General features: G+C 46.6%; 4 protein-coding genes and 1 long non-coding RNA gene across 6 annotated transcripts; 2 read left to right on the forward strand and 3 right to left on the reverse strand.

The window, feature by feature from the left end:
- Positions 1 to 1753: 1753 nt before the first annotated feature.
- LOC102952025 (histone H2B type 1-M) lies at positions 1754 to 5268 on the reverse strand. Of its 2 annotated transcripts, none has more exons than XR_006217445.1 (2): positions 4388 to 5268; positions 1754 to 2115 (listed from the first exon to the last, which is right to left on the reverse strand). XR_006217445.1 is itself a non-coding variant. In XM_007096009.3 (2 exons), exon 1 carries the CDS (start codon positions 5266 to 5268, stop codon positions 4888 to 4890), a length of 381 nt encoding a protein of 126 aa, XP_007096071.1. In that variant the 3' UTR covers positions 1754 to 2115; positions 4879 to 4887. The 2 variants fall into 2 exon arrangements, 1 of the variants encoding a protein (XP_007096071.1); XM_007096009.3 differs by having other exon boundaries at positions 4879 to 5268.
- A 13-nt stretch (positions 5269 to 5281) lies between these two features.
- On the reverse strand, positions 5282 to 6915 carry LOC102952494 (histone H1.4-like). Its single transcript, XM_042985532.1, has 2 exons — positions 6250 to 6915; positions 5282 to 5303 (listed from the first exon to the last, which is right to left on the reverse strand). Exons 1-2 carry the CDS (start codon positions 6882 to 6884, stop codon positions 5297 to 5299), a joined length of 642 nt encoding a protein of 213 aa, XP_042841466.1. The 5' UTR covers positions 6885 to 6915; the 3' UTR covers positions 5282 to 5296.
- A 3378-nt stretch (positions 6916 to 10293) lies between these two features.
- On the forward strand, positions 10294 to 10725 carry LOC102950229 (histone H4). The gene has a single exon (XM_042985557.1). The coding sequence runs from the start codon at positions 10334 to 10336 to the stop codon at positions 10643 to 10645; it is 312 nt and encodes a 103-aa protein (XP_042841491.1). The 5' UTR covers positions 10294 to 10333; the 3' UTR covers positions 10646 to 10725.
- Positions 10726 to 10766: 41 nt separating this feature from the next.
- LOC102949948 (histone H2B type 1-C/E/F/G/I) lies at positions 10767 to 17658 on the reverse strand. The gene is made up of 2 exons (XM_042985533.1): positions 17236 to 17658; positions 10767 to 12402 (listed from the first exon to the last, which is right to left on the reverse strand). Exons 1-2 carry the CDS (start codon positions 17610 to 17612, stop codon positions 12336 to 12338), a joined length of 444 nt encoding a protein of 147 aa, XP_042841467.1. The 5' UTR covers positions 17613 to 17658; the 3' UTR covers positions 10767 to 12335.
- A 1686-nt stretch (positions 17659 to 19344) lies between these two features.
- LOC122238527 lies at positions 19345 to 22424 on the forward strand. The gene is made up of 3 exons (XR_006217452.1): positions 19345 to 19439; positions 20036 to 20179; positions 22249 to 22424. It is a non-coding gene; the product is annotated as an uncharacterized LOC122238527 (long non-coding RNA).
- The last annotated feature ends 383 nt before the right edge of the window (positions 22425 to 22807 follow it).

Here is a 22807-nt window from a genome sequence, read left to right on the forward strand (position 1 = left end):
TCTCTCTCTCTCTCAAAAATAAACATTAAAAAAAAATTTTTTTTTAATGTCAGCTGAGCTAAATCAAGCTACTTACCTCCACGATCGTTACTAGAGTCAAACCAGTGCTTAGGCCTTACCCACTCAGACTTTGAAGCAGAAGATAAAGTGAAAAAATAAATGTGTGTCTAGAAAGGAGAGATCTCGGGGAATGATGTGGGTCAACAAGGAATGCGGAATTCCATTTCTCCACGAATTTTATTGATCTTAACATCTCATTTACAGACTTTTTGCCCTCCTCATTTAGACTTCTCCAGCAAACATAGTCCATTGTAAATAATGATTCCCTGTAGGCCTGTAACAGCAGTAAATTCTGTTTTCGTAATTAAAACAACAGGTGAAATGAAAATACTAAAGCACTTTATTTAGGCTCTTACACTGAGATAATGCTTTCGGAATCCATGTACACTAAACCAGGATGGGTTAGATCGGAGCAGGGTAGGCACACTAATCAATCATTCTCAGGCAAAACAGACGTTCATACTTGATAAATTCTATTGAGCTCATCCACATTTGCAGTTAGTGTTTACATTCATTTCTTCTTTGCATTCATATTTCTCCTATAATTGAAGAAATAAAAAAGGGTTTGTTTGTTAGGTGCCATTTTGCCATCAGCACTGATATTTGATATCGGTATATATCTGATATCTGTATAAGGAATCTGTATAAGGAAGAGAGTTCTTTTCACATGTGTTTGTATAATGCGCTATGAGGTATCTCTACTCCAATATTACCTTTAGTCATTTTCACATGAGTAGATAATGACTCAAACCATCCTTAATCAAGAGATATTCCTAAGCAACATGACCTTCGTTACAAATCCCCAAATATACTTCTTGTGGCGGGATTCAAGTCACTCAAAGATCATATTTTGTCTCTTAGTTTTTGACCTGCGAAAAGTTGGCTACTCTGATTGTCCTTTTAATTCAGCAACTGAGGAAAATATAGTTCTTGCTGACAATTGTTAAGTGTTAATAAATGTCCATAGTACTTTAAGACTTTTACAAGATTTACCTCACTGAATCCTTAGTAATACACTACTTGTTAGAACATTTTATTATTGTTATATAGTTGTGGAAAGTAAGACCCAAAAAGACTGAGTCGCTAAGTCTACTAAACATTTGCAACAATTCAGTTCATCCTCTATCCCTGCTGTTATATGTGTATTTTAAGCGGTTATGATTGCTGTAAATCCTAACTGAGAGCCTACTGTGTGTCTGGAAACAGCCTTAGGCATTGGGGAGTCAGCAGCAAAAAGGACTAACTCTGCCCAGTGGAGCTTAGAGCCTGGAGAATGGGAAGAGGAAACCAGCAATATGCAAATTCGTGTCAGTTATGCTAAGGGTAATGAAGAAGAATGAACAGAGCAAGTTAAGAGCCGGATTGAAGGGCGCCATGTGCATTTGCTGGTTAGAGTGTCTCTCAAATGTTGTAACATTGTAATCATCCACTCACCCCCAAACCCAAGAAATGTGGGGCGTATGTCAGCACGTAAAATGTGCTATTCCCAGCTGAAGTGTCAAACACATAACAAGGTGTAACTGTTCATCTCCCTCTTTTCCCTCTCTGCTTTCTCCTACTATCTTCCTCTGTGCCTTCCCCTTGGTCTTCAGGCTCTGGCGCTCCCTTTCGCAGTAGCCATTTGCTTCTTCCATTCTTTTTCTCAGTCCCTCTCACCTTCCTTCTTCTCCCTATTCCTAAAAAAAAGCCACCATTTGGCTGTGATACTTTTATTGTTTTGTATTTATGAAATGCAGCTTAACGTTCACGGTTAAACTTTTAGACAAAATTCGAAAACGTTAGTCCTTCACTTTTCTACAATTCCTGTTCCCTTTCCACGGTAGCGAATTTCAGGGTTGTTGAAAGGAAAGGACAGTCAAGTGCCGCTGTCCATGTAAAGCAAAGGGAGCGTTTTCTTCTATGTAGCGCTGTGTGCCCACGCCACCAAAATGAAGGTGAAGAGCTCTGAACTTTCCCCAGCGTGATCTCCACCTCTCCTAAGTCTTCTTTGCTGCCGCCAGGGTGTGGAGGGCAGTGGGAGTATAAGTCAGGGAGGAGACTGCTGAAGTTATTCATCTGAATAAAGTACAAAAACATTATCTTCAATTAGAAATCTCCTTATAACTTTTGGGTCCACAGTTGATCTAAATACCCCAAACCATTGACAGAACCATTAAAAAAGAAAATAGTTGGAGAATTCAAGTTGTGGTCAATCATAGCCATCTAATCAAAACTGTAAACCTATAGTTTTTCTTACGACGATGTGTATGGTGAAGAACCAATTTTATCCAAAGAGAGATGTGGCCTTTGCCCTTTGCTGGGAGGGGATCTCTAGGCTCATGGAATGTCCTGCATGATAAGATGATCTTTGTTTACCTAGAAGCCCTGGGCTGCACAGGACAGGGTGATGATGTCACTTATGTTGGGGGCTTTGGGTCATGTGGCATGTGGGCTACCTCCAGAGGGCCTGCTGACTAAAGTTCAGCCACGTGGACAGTCAACCGTGTTCATATGACAAATCCCCTAGGTTGGCGATGTCTGTGTGTTGTGCCAATATTGTTGTGCGGCAGGGAGACATAAACCCTCCCCCGGCCTCCACTGGGAAAGGACCTACCAGAAGCTCTGAGTTGGGAAGCCTGTGCTCCATGTGCCTTTCACCTTGGCTTATGTGTAATCTGTATCCTTTTGATGTAATTAATATCCCCCAACCTTGGGTGCAATAAAGTTTAGTGGATTCTGTGAGTCATCTAGTGAATGATCAAATCCGAGGATGGTTTTGGAGACCCTTCAACTTTGCAGTTGGTGCCAGACGTGAGGGGAGTCTATTGGGAGTGTACCTGAACTTTGCACTATGTCTGTTAGTATTTCTAGATTCTGTTTCGTACTCAAATATTGAGATGAATATTTTACCTTAATTTAATGAGCTTTGTAGTTCCCGTATAAGTCTATTCCCCTGCCAGCAGAGTTCCAAAGAGTGATAAACACTTTTTTAGATTGTAATGAATTAAAAAAAAAAAAAAAAAAAAAGGAAGCAATTAGCTGTAAGTTTTCTTGATATTCTACAAATCTGAGGGCTCCAGATGGTCTGGGACAATGTCGTCTCTTTTTGTATTTCTAGTGCCCGTGCCAGTGTCTGACCCAAAGACGTTCAATAACTATCTCTTGAATGAACTAATTTATTAGAAATACTGTGAGCTATCGCCATGTAACAATTTAGTGGGGAATTTTGACATATGTCAAGGATCTTACTAGCATCTTAGTCCTTTGACATATTTCAAATTCTTTTTTTTTTCTTTTTAAAGAAATTAAAGTGAGCCACTTGAAATCTGTATCTGTTAATTTCCTTTTACTCTGTTTATTTCCCTGCTCTTATTCTGGGCCACAGTGTCTTGTTGAATAATGTGCTGGTGTCCTGTAGAAAGCCTCTAGTTCCTTTTCTTCTAGGTGTCCTATGTGGGGATTTGTTGAGGCCCACAATGAAGCTCATTCCCCCAGAGAGGATTTGCATTTGCATTACCCAGGTGCTCAGAGGCACAAAGCCAGCTTGGGCTTAATCCCTAAATTAATTCTCATCCTGGGTGTTTGAATCCCTGTGATATTGATGCCAGAAACCAATGGATAGTAGTCCAGATTGGCGGTGGCAGAATCTACCTTGCTCAGCACCAAGGCTCAGGGCACCCTCTTCCTTGCCATCGTCCGTGGCGAGTGTGGGTCTGTGTGCATGTGTGTGTGTCTGTGTGTGTGCTCGTTTCTAGCTCACCTTCTACCCTGAGGATGTGACCCGGCAGGTGCGTCAGCGTCACCAGGAAAGATTTCTCATCAGGTTTCTTGGCGAATAATAAAGTCTACATTTTCCTCACTCCCCAGCAGCTGAAACCCTTCAGGCCAGCGAAACTTGTGCAAAAGAAACCGCTGCCTGCCCGAAAGGCTTTCCTTCCCTTCCAACCTCCACTCTGGCCTCACCTCAAGGGTACGCCAGGGAAGCGGCCAGGGTGCTGAGAAAGGGGCCTCGGTCCCGGGGGGTACCCATCGCCTCATCACAGTCACACACCTGATGGGACTGAGTAGTGGGCCTCTGTCTCGTTGGCCCAGAGGACTTTACAGCTGAATGCTTCCCAAAGACTGTAAGCGAAATAGGACTTCCTAGGACAGAGGCGACAGTAACTGACAGGACTGGAAGGCCTCTCAGAGCCCGGACACGTTTCCTTCCGGTCCCGCTGCGACTTTTGGATACAGTATAGACTCTGCCACCCTCCTCCCCCAGAGAGGCCCCCTCCCTGGCCGGCTGCTCAGAGCAAGCAGATATGGGAGCAGCTGCAAAGCAGGCCGACCAGAAAAGCCCACGTACATTTTCGGGGACGCTCCCACGGCCTTCGGATGTTTTCAGTATCACCTCTATACATTAAAAAGGAAAAAAAAAAAAAAAAAAAAAGGTGAGGAGAACAAAGTTTTCAGAGCAGGCTCCTTTGTGCTCTGGGTAAGCTCCTTCCTTATCAAGTGCCTCATGATCAATCTGCAGCCCAGCCCAGGGAGTGGAGAGCTGTGTCCTCAAATGGGATTTTCACTTGACTACCTACTTTTGTGAAATTGAAGGGATAGTAGTTGTTTAGAACCATTTTCGTTCAACGTGAACACGTAATTTACGGTAGGTATGGCTCCTGACACGGTTACTTGCAAACACTTTCTACGCACCTGTAACTGAAAATTGGTGGGAGTCGTAGCTAGATTTAAACGTATCAGACACCCGGAAACAGCTTTCCAAAAGAGATTACAGCTCATTTATCGAAAGCATGCATGGCTCTGAAAAGAGCCTTTGGGGTTGGGGAAGAGGGCGCTTACTTGGCGAGTCTACTTGGAGCTGGTGTACTTGGTGACGGCCTTGGTGCCCTCGGACACGGCGTGCTTGGCCAGCTCCCCGGGCAGCAGCAGGCGCACGGCCGTCTGGATCTCCCGGGACGTGATGGTCGAGCGCTTGTTGTAATGCGCCAGGCGCGACGCCTCGCCCGCGATGCGCTCGAAGATGTCGTTCACGAACGAGTTCATGATGCCCATGGCCTTGGACGAGATGCCGGTGTCGGGGTGCACCTGCTTCAGCACCTTGTACACGTACACCGAGTAGCTCTCCTTGCGGCTGCGCTTGCGCTTCTTGCCGTCCTTCTTCTGCGCCTTGGTCACCGCCTTCTTCGAGCCCTTCTTCGGGGCGGGAGCGGACTTGGTGGGTTCAGGCATCGCGGCGATAAAACCTAAGACAATGTGGCTAAGACCTAAGGGAATAATCAGCCGCGGCAAGGTCACGTTTATTTATAGATGCGGTATTCTAATGAGGTTAGTAAGATCATTTGCGATTGGATTAATTTTCGCGTGTTGTCAGAAATGCGAATGTAAAAGATACTTGCAGGTCTAGCTTTTCATTGGCTGTTTCGTTACTTTTCTTTTACCCAATCAGAAGGTCTAGACTAGGCTCCCGGAAGCTAGTATAAGTGCGCCTTCAAGGACGTTAGCTGTTGGTTTTTTTTTTTAATCTAAAGTGAAACCTTCCCGGAGACATCCTAATTATGGGTGGGTGTGTGGGCACGGCTTCTCGCTGGCTAGTACAGCTTGCGTTGGGGTGGGTTTCGCATAATGGACACCTAGTGGCGTGTTGACGTCCTAGATGCTGGAGCTGGAAGGAACCTGGGTTTCTGCAGTATGCTTGGCTAGGGAACCCTTGGACTTTGCCTTAGTGTCTTGGTTTTCTACCAGGAGACGGTGCAGAAAAGCCGCGGTGGCTAAAGTATTTTCCTAACCTAAGAATGGCACTGGCTCGTCAAGTGCAATTTTCAAAGTGGGCAAATCGTACACAACACAAGCAGGGTTCCCCAAACAGGGCTGGGTTAGCGTGCAGTTGAGCTATCCCCTCCCCCCCGCAATTACTCCTGCCTTCGCGTGGAGTGTGGGCTATTTCGAACCATCGGACGTTGGGGAGGGGGAATTAGTGCCAAAAATAGTCCCCAGACTTTCCAACCCCTACTAGTAATTCTCACCGCCCGCAGTGCACTTAGGCGTCGCTCTTGGGACCCGCGTCCCTTGCGTAGGGGCCGCCCCCCAGCTGCAGTGCTCTCTGCCCGCCACGCCCCCTGCGTCCGCACGGTGTCACAGCTCCTTTCCCGAGGCCGGTGGGTGGCTCTGAAAAGAGCCTTTACGACGTTCTCGACGAACCCATACGCTTACTTCTTCTTGGAGGCCTTCTTGGGCTTGGCAGCTTTGGGCTTGGCCGCCTTGGGCTTCGGGGCCTTGGCCTTGGCGGGGCTCTTAGCCGCCTTCTTGGGTTTGGCCGCTTTCACCTTCTTCGGGCTCTTGGCCACTTTCTTGGCCGCCGCCGCGGGCTTCTTCGCCTTCTTCGGGGTCTTCTTGGCGCTCTTCTTGGGGGTGCCGGCCCCCGTCGCCTTCTTGGGTTTCTTGGCCGCCCCGGCAGCCTTCTTGGGCTTGGCCGCGCCCGCCTTCTTGGCTTTGGGCTTGGCCTCCCCGGACGCCGCCTTCTTGTTGAGCTTGAACGAGCCCGAGGCGCCGGTGCCCTTGGTCTGCACCAGGGTGCCCTTGCTCACCAGGCTCTTGAGGCCCAGCTTGATGCGGCTGTTGTTCTTCTCCACGTCGTAGCCGGCGGCCGCCAGCGCCTTCTTGAGCGCGGCCAGCGACACGCCGCTGCGCTCCTTGGAGGCGGCCACGGCCTTGGTGATGAGCTCGGACACCGGCGGCCCGGACGCCTTGCGCTTGGCGGCGCCTGCGGACTTGCGGGCCTTCTTTTTCACGGGCGTCTTCTCGGCGGGGGCCGGCGCGGCGGGCGCGGCGGGCGCGGCCTCGGACATTCTGGGCTCGGCTGGCGGAAGGTACAGAAAACAATAATAATAATAAAGTCTCGGAGTTGAGCTGCCTGGCCCTGGAGTGTGTGTGTGTATATATACAAGCACGGCGCGGCGCGCTGATTGGTTCCCAGCTCAGCCTTGCCACTTGACCGCAACCTAGTCTCAGCTCTGTCCCGGAATTGTGTTTGTTACCCTTGAGGAAAGCAAAAAAATGAAAATTTCCTGTGGAGGGATCACAGCGACTCTATTGTATAGCGACGCGGGACAGCTCGTGCTTTGAGATCTGCCTGTTTTCTTCTTCCAGGTTTTACCACGTCAGTCTCAGCCTTTTCCAAAAGCCCCTGACACTCTGAGAGATTCACAGGTCAGGGAGACAACTTCACGATTTTCGTTTAAAATAGAAGTCCTCCCGTCTGTGCTGTCAATAGCTTGCTCTCTCCTAACAGTCTGTACATTCTTGGCTTCTCGAACGTTCAACAACCGCTTAGTTCTCACTGAGATTGACCCGGAAAATCTGGTTCATATGAAGGGAACTAGCACAGGCTGTTTCCCCATTTCTCTGCAAGAGTGATAGTAAAGGATGGTTGTAATAAGAGCTTGTACTGACAAGGACAGTCACTACTTTGTCCAAAAAGCCTTCATCATTGCTTTTAGTGACAATTTGGAGGGTTAGTTACTTTGGGGGTTTCAAGCATTCCCGATTTGTTGAGGAAAATGGGAAATGTAGCAATGTATCGTCCTGTCATGGGTGTTGGGTCCGTGTTTCCCATAGATGATGACAGGAGATTCAGAAGAGGCATAATGGAGGGTTGAGCCCCTATACCAGTGGAAAAAAATTTTTGTTTACATTGATTTTACTTGGGGGGATCAGCTACTAAAATGTTTACAACTTTTGTGTCAGAAATCTGCCATGTTTGAGGATGAGAAGTTTGGAAAGTAACAGAATCAAAGAGCATACACACATACATGCAGACATTCACACCCAGATTTCCCTTGAGAAAGGAACAGTGTTTAAAAGCATGTTTTATATTCACGACTACATTTTTTATAGAAGGAAACACATTACAACATATGCTTGATTTTGAAATGTGTATCAGTCTCTGGTTCATTAAGATGGTGAAAGAAAGAAATGTTGAGAATACCCAGGGCAAACCCCAAGAGACGAGGGTTTCACCCTCCTTTTGGATCCCTTCAAAATCCAGAAATGACTGATTACTTCTTGCAGCACCAAAGGTTAAATATTAAGTTAAATATTAAGTACTAACACGAATCAGATAAGTGCGATGCGATGAGGGATCAGCTCAGCATAAATCACTGTTGTGTGTATTTTGTGTATTTCATTTTATAGCGTTTATGTATTCCTAATCCTCTTAAAGTGGCTTGATTCATTATGCTCGATTTTGAAACTCACTTGAAGAATATTCATTGACAGCAGTGAGGATTATGAAGTGCGGAGAAGCTGAGCCATAAGAAGGCTATGACAATGTGATAGTAGTCAGTGCAGACAAGAAAGAGAAAGTCAGAATTACAACCATGATCTGGGAAATAACAGAGGTGCATTACCAACAAAGGAAGGGCTGTGTCTTGGCCACCTAAATGTAGGGAGTCTCCAAGGTACTGCTCCATTCACCTTATGGGTTCATGAGTTACCTTTGTATGGATAACTTTGAAGTCTCTCCCCCAGGTCTGTCCTCTTGCCTAAATGTCAAACTTGTATTCTGGGTGCTTGCTGGCTATTTGCATTTGCACCTCCATATACCAGATACACTCTCTCTATAACCTCTTTGCTATTGATAAGTGGAGATTGTTGCCTGTTACCCTTATACAACCTCATCAGATTATTGTTAGTAACCTATGGTTTTCATTCCAACATTCACAGCATTTCCCAGTGCTCCTGTCTGCACATTTTCCAAACCCAGAGCCTTTCAAGGCTCTGAAGAGCCCAAAGAAGGCTCAGTTATCATTTCGTGTCATGGACTTCTTTGGATATGTGATTAAGTTTATGGGCCCCTTCCCAGCACAATGCTTTTAAGTGCTTAAGATAACATACCCAGGATGGACAAAAGAAAAGAGTTACATTAAAATACAACGTCAAATTGTCAACAACCATAATTGTTGGAGTGTTCACATATGTGTTTTTTAATTAATACATTAAAGTCCCAAGGTTGCCCTCGTGACCAACAATTACCACAGTGTAGAAGGGGTGATATGCTTAAAAGATATTGGCAATACTGACGGCTGCACCTGCCAGTGAGAAGAATACATGGCGGGTCCTGCCCGTCACACTGTTTGCTGCCTGTGTGCCTCAGTGGAGACAATGCCAGGGTTCAGTTATAGCGCAAATAAAGACGGAACTGTTGTTCTCTGCCAGTTCCTAGAAGTCCTGAAGCCTGCCATTGTAGCCGAGGCTAAGAGCCCCGCTCTGGAATTTGTCCCCGTGCACCAGGAAGTCAGAAAACAAGCTTCGATGAAGCAGGTGCTCCTCACAGAGCCTGGAGGAGAGGCCACAGCTACAAAGTCTCTAAGGGATTAATGGCAGGTCAAATGTGTAAGTGTTTATTATTTGAAGGAGTTGTCAAAAGAACGTTGTAGCAAACCACGGTGCGCTCTTCGTTTGGGAGCTGCACCCACTTTAGAGGAGTGGCTACTGAGGAGAGGAGCGGAGAGCATTCACAACAACATATAATAATGTCGAGTGAGTGCTTGCGTGCAGCCTCCAACACTTTCCATGCAGAATCTCCTCGAAGCTTCACTGCTCTAGAACTTGGACTTTCTTACCTACTCGCAAAGAACAAGCCGAGCAGACACCGCCCAGGTCATAGGGAGAGCGTGGCAGCCCGCTGCCCCCAGAGCTTGGCTCCGCGTGTGCGACTGGGGGGAGGACTGGGCTGGGATGCAGGGACAGTGCCAGCCAGAAGCTGTCCCTAAGGGACCATACGGTCCGATCATAAACTGGAGACTCCCGGCAGGCAGCACAGGGTTCTCGACACTTGCCTCCAGCGAGGCTCGGTGAGGGACGCAGACATCCATCGATCGAGAAGACCAGAAGACACTTGGCAATAGAGACATGCTCAGCGTCAAAGCTGACCTCAAGCGTCTCGGGGACGACGGCGAGTATTCGGTGGGCATTTCCGGGTTGGTCTGGGAGACGTGAGGGGCAAGCGTGAGGCTTCGGTGTGGAAGGTGTAGGAAGCGTCGCCCGGAGTGCCGGCTGCCAGGCTGCGCGGAGCCGGGAGGGTTCCCGGAAGCCCCTCCGGGCCAGACTCCGGCTCGGGGGCCCCGCCCGGTCGGCGCCGCTCGCAGCCAAGGAGACACGAGCGATGGGCGGGCCCTGAGTGTGGTTACCGCCCCTGCTCTCGGGGTTTTCAAACAGGTCCGGCACTTTGCTATAAAAGGGCTGCTTGGCGCCGAGGGGAGTGGTGCTTCCGTAGCGTTGCAGTGGTGTTGTGAGGATGTCTGGTCGCGGCAAAGGGGGGAAGGGCCTGGGCAAGGGGGGCGCGAAGCGCCACCGCAAGGTGCTGCGCGACAACATCCAGGGCATCACGAAGCCCGCCATCCGGCGGCTGGCCCGGCGCGGCGGCGTGAAGCGCATCTCCGGCCTCATCTACGAGGAGACCCGCGGGGTGCTCAAGGTGTTCCTGGAGAACGTGATCCGGGACGCCGTCACCTACACGGAGCACGCCAAGCGCAAGACGGTCACGGCCATGGACGTGGTGTACGCGCTCAAGCGCCAGGGCCGCACCCTCTACGGCTTTGGGGGCTAAGTGTCCTCGTTCACGCTACCGAAAGTATGCGATTTTCACCCAAAGGCCCTTTTCAGGGCCACCTACCGCGCCCACCGAAAGCGCTGTCCACTTCGTGTTCCCCACTCGCTGTTGAGCCGGGTTAAGCAGTCGCTGCGTTTTGCGGTTTTGAAGTGAAGTTAATTTGACAACTAAGACACTCTGCGTTTCTGGTGCTCTCCGATAATGAACGCAGATCCAGAACAGCAGCCTGTGCTAAGTTGTGGGCTTGAATATACGTCCCTGTCGTGTTTCAGAGGGATTCCCTGTCCAGCGTGGCTGGTTTCTTTCTGAGCCCACCAGAACCTTCTATTCTACTCCTGGTTAGTGTTCTACAGATTTGTTTCTGAACGTGCTTTGTTATCCCGAGTAGTCTTCGGCTTGCTTACAAGTCCACTTAAATTTGCGTTAACAGATGGTTGAATTCCTGCTAGAGAGGTCATGTGCTTTTCGACCCCAAACCTTCGTGGTTCAGATCCCACCTTTGCGTCGGGAAATGCGTGCTCAACTAGCAGCTCGCAGATGGGTTACACCTTGTTCTCAGGGTCTGTAAACCTTGAGTCTCAGACTGTCAACACTGCCACCGTGTGTTAACAATGGGTCTGATTTTGTGAAGATTCTTGCGGGACCGTTGTGCTGTGTCAACTGGTCCATTTCCAATAAAATTTGTTTCCTGGAATACAAAGGCATAGCTGAATAGGTGGGTCTGTCACTTTAGGCGACATGTCCTGGCTTTTCTGGCACCAGACATGCCCTGGCTTTTCTGGCAGCTGAAGTTAGGTTGTGGCACAGGGGCCCAAGATGAGTCAGAAGTCACTCCCAGGTTTGGGCTTTAAAACTCTCTTCCCTCTTATCTGGTAAGAAGGAGTTGACCTTGTTTGATCTAGGAGAAACATCAGGTCCTTAGGGAATGGTAAAACAATGCCTTGAAGGAAAAAGAGTCCTGGATTGATCAGGAAGAGGTGGATTAATCACAAGGATCTGTCCCGTGTGACATGAAGAACTGTCTTTAAGCTAATTTATTGTGGAGACTGTTACAGCCACTTAACATTTCAAACCAAATACGGTTTGGGTTTCTCAATTTCTGTAGCAGTGTGGACAGTCCTCTGTGGACCTGAACATGGTTTTAAGGGAAGCTGATTCCAAGTGGGGCCGTTTCGTTGGTATGTGTGCCACTGTGTTCCATTCTGGACAAAACACGAAATAAGGGCTTATTATGTGTTAGAAACGCGTGGACTGCGCAAACATCTTAGACATTGTAATGTGGGATTTGAAAGTACTGTCTTCCCTTGGTAGAGTTGATCTTCACAATAAGTGGACCAAAGACACCTTTGAGAATGTGTTAGGGGGCTCAAGTCCCCTCCGAGGCTCATTCAGGGAAACCCCAGGGCTCCCTGGATTCTTGTCAACAACCTGGAGTCTAGGACTTCAGGATCTGGGATCTAGAGATGCAGAACTGAAGAGAGGAAAGGGCAGACATAATACAGAGAGCGTATATTGAACGATAATATCCCACTTTATTCACTACGGGCCGTAGGCGTATCTATTCTCGAGAAGTGAGTTTGGAAATGCAAGCTAGCCCCATCTGAGAAATTATGATTTTCAGAGGCCTGAAGCCCAAACTGAATCACACACGATTTGGGAGTAAATGAAAACAATGAGGCACGGATTTTCAGCCCGGTTCAGGAAGAAGTCCATGAATCTTCTTAGTTAAGGCCCTTTGAACTTCCATCGCCAGTCTTGAAAAATATATTAACAAGGCGTAAGAATGCAGTCGTCTACGTCCTTGAGCAATTCATATATTAAGTTTACAAGTTTCCATTATCCCTTAAGAAATAAAAAAAGAAACTGGAGACCTGACTCTGTGTCGTCTTTGGTGAGCTCACTTACCCTCTCTGTGTCTGTTTCCTTGTTTATGATAGGGAGATAGCAGCAGTGTCTACCTTATAGGTTTGGGGTGAATAAAATTAAGCCTTTGGGGAGTATTTTGTCCAGTGCCTCGTACATGGTATCTGCTCCGTTTTGTCTTTTATTATGATTGCTATTACTATTATTGTTATTTCTCATGAAATGAGAGATGCCCAGAGAAAAAGAAGGTGACATTTAAACTGTGACACATACTCTTCAAGTTTTCAATTTGCACTTGGTATCTTTATGTTCTGTGGCAAATCTCGAACCACGTCTGTCATCTATAATGCAGGGGAAGCTTCGTATTTTTTTTTTTCAGGCTTGAGTGCGAAAACCCCGGATAAATAATATGGTCTCAGTGTGTGTGTGGGTTCCACAAACACGAGTTTACGTACATTCTTAAGAAGTTGCAAGTGTATTAACGAATGTTTTGTGGATACAACCATAAAAACTCAATTCCAGATAATTTTAAAAACAACCCCCCACCCCAATATACACACTAATATTAAGCAAAAAAACCAAGAGACTCTTGAAAGGGCATTTCCCTGATCAATGAAGAAATGGCTGGGTCCTCAGGCCTTTCACTTCTGTCGCTGTCCGCAGCTTCTAGGAAAGTAGATTTGACGGATCTAGCTGGGCAGGTGCTGGCTCCAATCAGACATCATGGCCCTAGAGAAGGGGTGACAACACAGTGGAGACTCTTATGTCCCAAGGGTGAGACCACATTCCTGAGTCCCAATGCTGTCAATGTCTGGGTTGCCTGTTATTCCCTGTAACTTGAATTCCCAGTGGGTTCCATTTACCGTATGCAAAGGTCTCCCATGTTGTCATTTCAGTAGACATCACACCAGGCTGGTCACACACGTCCTCCTTCCTGAAACACTATTTTCTTGACTTCTGTGACTCTAATCTCCTGGTTTTTATCCTCACCATTTAGAATCTTTGGCCATCTTCTTTTCTTTCCTTTCTTCTTTACCCATGGGAAAATTCCAATTCCGTTGCATGCCAGCAACAATAACATTTCTATTTCCAAACTCTTGTCACAAGTTCTATGTTCGGTCCCCACTTTGCTCTGGTTCCCAGATTCACATGTACAACTACTCACTTGCTACCTTCCGTGGAATGCTTTAGGGGATTTAAACATTGCCATGTCCCGGTCTCTGAAACCTCATCCTCTCCTAGAATTCTTGGTCATTATGCAAGAATTTCAGCAGCATTGCAAGCGGTGGATAAGCATACAGGCTGGGGCACACATTCTGGTTCCAACCCCAGCCCCACACCTTGCTCGTCCCCAGTGGATTAGAAGGAGAGAATTGTTATGTCTAGATAATGTGGATGTTGAGATGTTAAAAAACTAAGTTTAGCACAGGTTTTTTTTTTTTTTTTTTTCTAATTTTTATTTATTTAGAGAGAGGGAGGAGTGCAGAGAGAGGGAGGGAGAGACAGAATCCCAAGCAGGCTCCATGCTGTCAGCTCAGAGCCCAATGCAGGACTCAAACTCATGAACCCCTGGATCATGAATTGAGCTGAAATCAAAAGTCTGACCATTAACTGACTGAGCCACCCAGGCGCCTCTGGTAGAGTTTCTTAAACACATGGAAAGTACTCAGTAAATGTCAGCAACGTTTCCTCACCCATGAAACTCAGTTCATAAATGAACTCTTTTGAGTTTCTCCTCCCATGTCTACCTCTTGCTTTCTTTCTTCAATTCTGTCTTCTGCTTCTTTCTACCTTTAATCCCATAAATGCCATTTCCCACACAGCAGCCTGCGTGCTTTAAAATTCTAATAGATTCTCACGACACAATAAAAGTCTGGGTGCCTTCCTGGCACTTAAGGTCCAACATGTTCAGGCCCCCCTTTAACCCTCAGTGTCTTCCCCGAACACCTCATATTTGTTTCCTTCTCTCCCAGCACACAGAACTTGTATTTTTGAGCAGCGACCTCTCCCTGCCTTAGAGCTTTGTTGTAGCAACAGTCTCGGCCTGTGAGTCGAGTCGTATCCCCTGGTTCCTTGGTTCCCTCACCTGGTCAGTATCACGGCACCTGGTTTATTTCCCATAGTTTCATAGCAGTGAGAACTCCTAGTTGGAATGATCGAGTTGAGGAATCAGTGTGTTGATTCTCTCTCCTCTCCCGCTAGGATCTCAGCCCCACAGAGCAGTCCCTCGTCTGTGATGCCTACTGCTGTCGCTTAACGCCCCACACAGAGGAAATCGATCACCATTTGACAAAAGACGGAAAGAAATCCCGTCAACTGCTTTCTGATTTCTCTGTCCTCATCTAGCATAACCTCATCTTTACCACCGGAAACCTCCACGCAGGAAGGGGCTTTGGTCAGCTTGTTCTCCATGTATCAGATGTGCTCAGAGCAGAGCAGCTAGAAGCAGCATTTATATCTGTGGGAACTTGCTCGAAAGCCAAGTTCCCAGATACCCCTCAGAGCTAAGGAGACGACAGAAGCTCTGGGAGTGGGGCCAGCAATCTGTCCTCTAACAAGCCTCCAGGTGACTTTGAAGCACACTCAAGGTTAGCAGCGCTGCTGTGTATCTTGGGTGCATAATTCAGTGCTTGGCACTTGAATGCCAACACGACAAATGGACGTTCCTTGTTTCTGCCTAGAAGGCGTCTGTATGAGGCAGTCAGTGCCACTTCCCCTCCTTCTAATCCGGCCTCGGGTTTGTTCAGGTCCCCCCTCCCTCCTTGCCTGTGCTCTAGGGAAGGGAACGTTTCTGGCTGGTCTCAGGGAGCAGGCCCTGATTCAACCACACTAGTCCTGAGGGTCCCAGCCAGTCAGTAATGAGGAATTTGGGGCTGAGAATAGGGCCAGTTCTTTGCAGCTGTGAGAGCCTTTAAGAGGGCAGTTCAGAAGCTTCCTCAACAACTTTTTGAGCAAGCCGAAGGGAGAGTTGTTGATTACAAAACTGTGTGTGTTGGGGAGAAAAGTGGAATCCGGGACATTTCAGGAAGAGAACATTTGCAAAGGCCTGGAGGCTGGAGAGGTCAGGGGGCATTGCAAAAAGTGTGAAAAAGCAAGAAAAGGGGTGGGGAGAAGCAGAGAACTAAAAAACAGGAGGAAAAGCATCCACTGAGGTTTGCTTTGAGCGTTCGGTGAGTGGCTGGTTACAGGCCTTGATGTCTGATATCGTGCAGCCAGCATGGGGATCATTGAAAGGCACGGAAAGGAATAATACATGGTCACGTATGCTTTCTCACAAAACCACTCCCCTGGAATGAAAAGGAGACTCACTATGGACAGAGGAGTTTTAGTATTACCTCAAACTGAAATCAAGGTGACCACAAAAAGTTGAAATGCAGTTGTAACTTGGCAATGTGAAAACAAGTACTTGTTTTGTTTTCTTTTCTTTTTTCTTTTTCTTTTTTTCCTTTTCTTTTCTGGTGTGTTTATTTTGCCTCTGCGAGAGAATAGAGATCAGATAGACTGGCTGGGAAGGCTGGCTAGAAATTTCTGGAGGATAGAGGTAGCGATTCTTGAGTACAGTTTTATTTCCATTTATAGGTAAGGTGCCGCCAGCCCAACCTTTCTCAGCTAACTCCCCAGAAAGAAGCCTCAGGTCACAATGTCTGCTGATTGAGGGGAGAAAGACTCTGCTTTTAATTTTCTGGGTTTAGGCTCTTTGGCATCACGTGATCACAACCCCTAGCCCTCCGGGTCCTGGTGTCCAGCATCAGGTCGGTAAAACGCATATCCTGAGTCCACGTTTCCTGCTCTCCACCCTCTGACCTCCCCTGGGTCCCCGTGTTCTCCCGGATCGCCCATTTGCTCAGCTGAGCTGGGGACCAGAGCTGGAGACAGGACAGGTGGACGGTTTAGGCGTAAACTCACAAGTGACAGAAAAGGAGGGACTGGGGGCTGCTGTGCCAACTTCATACTCTGGGGCTGCACTAGTGAGGAGACTCTGGCGCTTGAATATCCAGAATTGTTTTTGGCGGTCACCTGGGAGTCACGGATGGGAGTGGGAGAGGAAAGTATTGCCACCTTACAGTGTAAACATCAAATGTAATCACGAGAGCCTTTAAGGGCAACTTAAGAAAGAGGTAAAGCAAGATCAAAACCTGGTAAGAACCGTCGTGTCCTCACTGGAGAGCGGAAGCCGGTGAAGGCACACATTTTAAAGGCCTGTGGTACACGCCTAAGCAGGACCCTGGGAGCCTTGAGCAAACGGGTGGGGGAAGGGCAGTGCGAGGGAGGGCCCGACCCACACAAAGAAACCGGGCTGTGGTCCCCGCGGCACTGGGAGAGGAAGTCCCGCCTCTAGATGGCGGGCTTTTCAAATGTCAGTGACTGCTTACACCCGTAGGGTGATACTTGCCGTAAAGTGGACACCAGGGTCTGCTTCGAGACGCGGCGCCAGTAGCCACCGCGCCTGTGCGTCTTTTAAGGAAGGCGATCTGGAGCTGCAATGGTCTAGGGAGGGAGCGCTAGCTGTTCTGCCCGCGGGGTTTCGCCGGTGAGGACGTCTTCTTCACAGGCCACGACGGAACCTCCCACCCAAAGCCGACAAAATGTCACGGTGTACCGTGGGTTCCCAGCAACCTGAACGCCCAGGAAGACCCCAGCGCGTGTCAGCGCACAGCTCTGGTGGTGAAAATCTGTGGCTCTGAAAAGAGCCTTTGGGTTGGATCGTGTCTCCCAGCACTCACTTGGAGCTGGTGTACTTGGTGACGGCCTTGGTGCCCTCGGACACGGCGTGCTTGGCCAGCTCCCCGGGCAGCAGCAGGCGTACGGCCGTCTGGATCTCCCGGGACGTGATGGTCGAGCGCTTGTTGTAATGCGCCAGGCGCGACGCCTCGCCCGCGATGCGCTCGAAGATGTCGTTCACGAACGAGTTCATGATGCCCATGGCCTTGGACGAGATGCCGGTGTCGGGGTGCACCTGCTTCAGCACCTTGTACACGTACACCGAGTAGCTCTCCTTGCGGCTGCGCTTGCGCTTCTTGCCGTCCTTCTTCTGCGCCTTGGTCACCGCCTTCTTGGAGCCCTTCTTCGGGGCGGGAGCGGACTTCGCGGGCTCAGGCATCTCAACTCCGCTTTCTTCCGAGTGAAGAGAAAATGGAGCCCGCGCCAGGATCCCGCCTATTTGTAGTCAGCGGTATGCAAATGAGGAATGCGTTTCGCGGCCTGTGATTCGCTGACTCGTCGTGTGACCTGTCTGCACATGATTGGCTCCAGCTCTACGGTCCCATTGGACGTATTCCTGAGAGTAGTTTCCCCCATTCAGGCAGGCTTCTTAACCTATTTGTAACAAGTTCAGACCACTTTATGAACATCCAGATTACTTTGGTGATTAATTTTAGAAAGTAGAAGCTCTCCCTTGTGTTTTGAATTGCCAAAGAGACAGTAGCCAGGTCGAGGTCACGTCTCCGATTTGCAACCCGCCTGTATGGTTCCTGGAAAAGGCGTACCTTTGCATTTAAATCCGGGTTCTAGACCAGTGAGAGAGACGTGAAGTCGCTGCCAGCCCAATGGGGAACTCTGGGCACACTGTCTATCACAGAAATTCCTAAGTGGGTCAAATGACCAGGCCCTTGACAGCTGCCTTGCTCAGGGCCTGAGCACCTGCCCTAAGATCAGCTTGACCTAAGATGGATCGCTGAACTGGACCCTGATGAAGCTCATCACTGGAGGCGATTTAGATACCCACACTCCGCACATGGGCAGGGAGTCCCTGAAGAGACTCTCAGCTGTCTGCCATAGGATTATTTAGGACAGTTAAACGATAGAGGGACTGTTTCCAAAGTTGTGAGCAGGGTTAAGGGATATCACCAAAGAATGGTGAAGGACGCCGGGCTGTTATTCCTAGTTCGGAAGAGGCAGGAGAAGAGCAGGGTTTGAAGAGAGCAGTGAGCATAGGAGACGGCTGTCGGACAGGAGCTGTGGCTGTCGATAGACAAAGGCAGTTTCTGCCCAGTTTTGTAGGAAGGGAGCCAAGAAGAATAAGAATATACTCTCATCCCCCCCCCCCCCCCAGATGTCTTGCTTATCCCTCCCAGAAGCCAGAGGGTAAAGAAACATAGTTGCTGTCGTGCACAAATCAGCCATCTAGGTCACAAAGTATCCTAAGCCTTTTAAGATGAATATCTAAAGTAGCAGAGATTCAGATTTTGTACAGGTAAAAAACAAGTTTACCTCATTTTTCTAATCGGTTAGATATCTACGGCTATTTCGTTTTCAGCTCCTGAAGTTAGTTCATGAACACTGGATTATCCTCAGAGCTGCAAAATTTTAAACATGCTTTGTTGCTATCATTACCACTGCGCAGATGGATTCAAGGTTACCTTTTTTACACAACACTTCCTCTGAGAGATTCTCGAATTTTCTTTCTTTTCTTTTAAAGCACAAATCTACAAGGGGAGAGAGAGAGAGAGAGAGAGAGAGAGAGAGAGAGAGAATCCCAAGTAGGCTCCAAACTCATCTTGGGGCCTGACCGCAGGGCTGGACTAGGGGCTCAATTCCAGGATCCTGAAATCGTAACCTGAGCCCAAATCAAGAGCGAGATGCTCAACTGACTGAGCCACCCAGGTGCCCCTTGAAACTTCTTCATCATAGACAAATATATCACCACTTTCTTTTGCTGGCCTGCATCCTGGAGGAATGGTCTCGTTTCCCATTGACCCTTGGTCCCCAATTTAATCACCTCCCCCCACCCCCCCACCAAGGGCTGACCACTCACATTATAGCCACTGCACCACCAGCAGGATGTCATAAAGGAGCTGGTTACAAATAGGATTGTAAGCCCCACCCCAGAGCTACACATCAGACTGAATCTTGACAAGATCCCCAGGTAATCTGGGTGAACGCTATAGTTTGGGAAGCACAATCTAGAGTGCTGTCCGTATGATTGCGGGTATGTGTCTTCACGCATGTGGTGGGGTGAGTGGCTCAAGAAAACAAAGAGCATAAAGGGGCAGATTTTATTGGAATGTCTTTTCTTCTCCATGTTAAACAAGTTGCCCTTTTCAATTCTTTGTCTGTGATCACTTAGTTATTGGTGTATATTCGCGTTGCCATTGGTTTTATTTGTTCGTCTCTATTAGCTTTGCCACTGCGACCTCTTTATTAATTTACTAGTTGAGAATTTTGTATATCTTCATTATGGGTAAATTGGAAAGCTACAGATTGAGAGCCAACAGTAAAGTCTACATGCAATCGCTTGAGGCATGATGATTTCTCTAACTTTCCTCAAATTTCTTCCTCCCCATGAGATTTCCCTCTGAAAAGGGCCTCTCTTTTTGCAAATAATTTGTGACCACTTTTTGACACGTTGCCTGGAAACACAAGACCTTGTAGGATTGGGAAAGATAGGGTAAAATAGGCAGAGAGGGACCTGAGGTCCCTGGGTGGGGGTGAAAACACATATTTTGGAACGTATGCAAACAGTAAACAGCCTAGGCCGTAAGGTGCTTCTTAAGAATGTAACAGTGACCACCTACTCCCCTTCAGGTTTCCCTCAGGAATTTGACAAAAGGCCTGACTAAAAATAAGCAGTAGACCATGAAACATTTGATCCACAAGGGATGGTTTGGCCATAGACCACCCAGTATCATACAATGGAGTCAAGCCAATCAGCAGTGGACAACCCGGCAGGTAGAGTTATGGTTAAGTGTCCGATTTCAGCTCAGGTCATGATCTCACAGTTCTTGAGTTTGAGTCCCATGCTGGGCGCTGTGCCGACAGCTAGGAGCCTGGAGCCTACTTGGATTCTGTGTCTCCCTCTCTCCCTGCGCCTCCCTATCTCTCTCTCAAAAAGAAGTAAACATTAAAAAAAAGAAGCAAAATTGACAGGTGTGCTTTCAAATCAGTGAATTCCTCTGGTGGACTTATTCCCCATCAAAATTCTCTCCGGATCTAAGAATACAGATTTTTTTTTTTAATTTGCATAAAATGTAACTCCAAAATAGTGGTAGATACTAACTTACGTGTAATATTTTTTAGTTGTTTTGCTATATGATTGTGGTCTCATGGAAATTTTTTTTTAAGCTTTCATTTGCCTCTCTCAGAAAAGCATTATGTTAGAGTTCTGGAACATGTTCAATATTTTATCTTGTTATGATATTTACCATGTTTTTTACAAACCAAAAAAAAAAAAATGTGTGTAATACAAAATGTGGCTTAGAAAGTGCTCGTCTTATTTGAGTCTGAAAAGAAACCATTACTGGATTTATATAATAATAAAGAAAAAATAAGAATGACGGGTAAACGTTACCAAGAGGCAGCAAGTATGGTAATATTAATATTAAACAAATTTCAAAGGTCAAAGTATTAGTGGGGGTAGAGAGGTATGCACTATAAGGACTTTTAGATCCAATGTGGAAAACAAGATATTCTGGAAAGCTGTCCTGAAGCAAAAGAGCTAAGGACCAGATAAACTACAAAAACACTCTAGCACATTATGGCCAAATCACAAGAAACCAAGGAAAACTCCCTAAATCTCCCAGAACAATAAACCCCTCGGAGCTGAAGCCAGCCTGCTAAACCCACCAGATTTGGTTCCTAGGGGCAAATACCATTATCAGGATTCGACGCTTTGTCAATCAATGTTAGCCTGTTGGGGAAAAGAGAATTCTCAGCCTTTAAACTGAACTAGAGACTTGTAGCAAAAAGCCAGGGCTCCTTGAGAAAACAAAGGCTTGTAGGGGAAAAAAAATCTAGCAAAGATCCCTAACAAGAAACCTGTTGGTGTCCGCAGGGCTCTGTGGAGGAGGGTAGAGGAAATTTGCTACAAGTATTTCCCCACAGACCTACTTAGAGTAGAGAGTTTCTGTGAAAGCTTCCCGACATTAATGTGTGGCGCGGGCTTGTGCGTCACCTCGTGCCTCATGCAGACAAACTCACACCCCTTTGGGAGGGAAGCATCTTGGATCCCAGTTCTCTAGATACGCATAAATTACTTACTTATTTCCTAGTATTTATTGAGAACATATTATGTGCCAGGCGTTCCTAGGAATTTGGGATGTTCAAATATAAACTCATCATAAATGTGACCTAACCTAGGAGGAGAACAGACACTTTGAAGAGTCAGGCTTTCAGCCTTCGATCCCCACCTCTTCCTCACACAAAGAATCTCAGATATTAAAGTTGTCAGATACAGACTATAAAATATTTACTGAACGTTTAAAGAAATAAAAATGAAATAATACACTCTAGGAGCAAGGGACAATCAAAACCAGACCTATGAAAAAATTAATGAAATTGAACTTTTAAAAATGAAAAGGATCTATAGTTCATAATGATAAAATAAAAACCCACTGATAAGATGTAACATTTAGGGCCTTGATATACCTGACCGCATAGCCACTAACTGTGTATGGCAGTAACTTCCAGAAATTTTAGGAGAATTTCAGGTTTACAAGTGTAGGGCAAGCCTTCAATACTGTACTCTTAGAAATTCATATAACAACGAAGGAAAATGCTTATGGTTATAGAAGATTGAACAACACAATGAACAAACTTCATTTATCAGTGATTCCTTCACTTAACACGTAGAAGATTTCGGAATTTTTCAAAGGACCCATTTAATAATTTCAAATTTTCAACACTGGCTTCAGAATACATACACATACATACATATAAAGAAAACAGTTTTGTATATATTGCACTATTTTATCATAATCTAATTATGGAGCAATAGAAATAATTTGTTTTTTTTTTTTTAGGAATAGTAAGACTGAAACAATCTTCTCATATTCTTAGAAAATAAAAGCACACTTCTAAACACGTGGATTAGAATGGATATCATTAAAGACAGTATGTAATAGAAATTACTATGAATACACTTAACCAAGGAGGTGAAGAATTCGTACTCTGAAAACTATAAACATTCATGAAGAAATTGAAGATAACACATACAGTGGAAATACATTTCATAAATTACGTGCTCATGAATTGGAGGAATTAATATTGTTAAAATGTCCATACTACTCAAAGTAATCTACAGAGTCACTGCAATTCTTGACAAAGTACTAACAGTATTTTCCACAGAACTGGGATAATCTTAAAATCTGTATGAAACCACCAAAGACCTCAAGTAGCCAAAGCAATCTTCAGAAAGAGGAACAAAGTTGAAAGTATCATAATCCCAGATTTCAAGATACATTACAAAGCTATAATAATCAAAACAATGTGGTAATGGCACAAAAATGGGCAGATAGCTCAATGGACTGGATAGAGAGCTCAGAAATAAGCCAACTGTTATGGTCAATTAATCTATGCCAA

The sequence above is a fragment of the Panthera tigris genome, chromosome B2, assembly GCF_018350195.1.
Source record: "Panthera tigris isolate Pti1 chromosome B2, P.tigris_Pti1_mat1.1, whole genome shotgun sequence".
Lineage (NCBI taxonomy): Eukaryota > Metazoa > Chordata > Mammalia > Carnivora > Felidae > Panthera > Panthera tigris.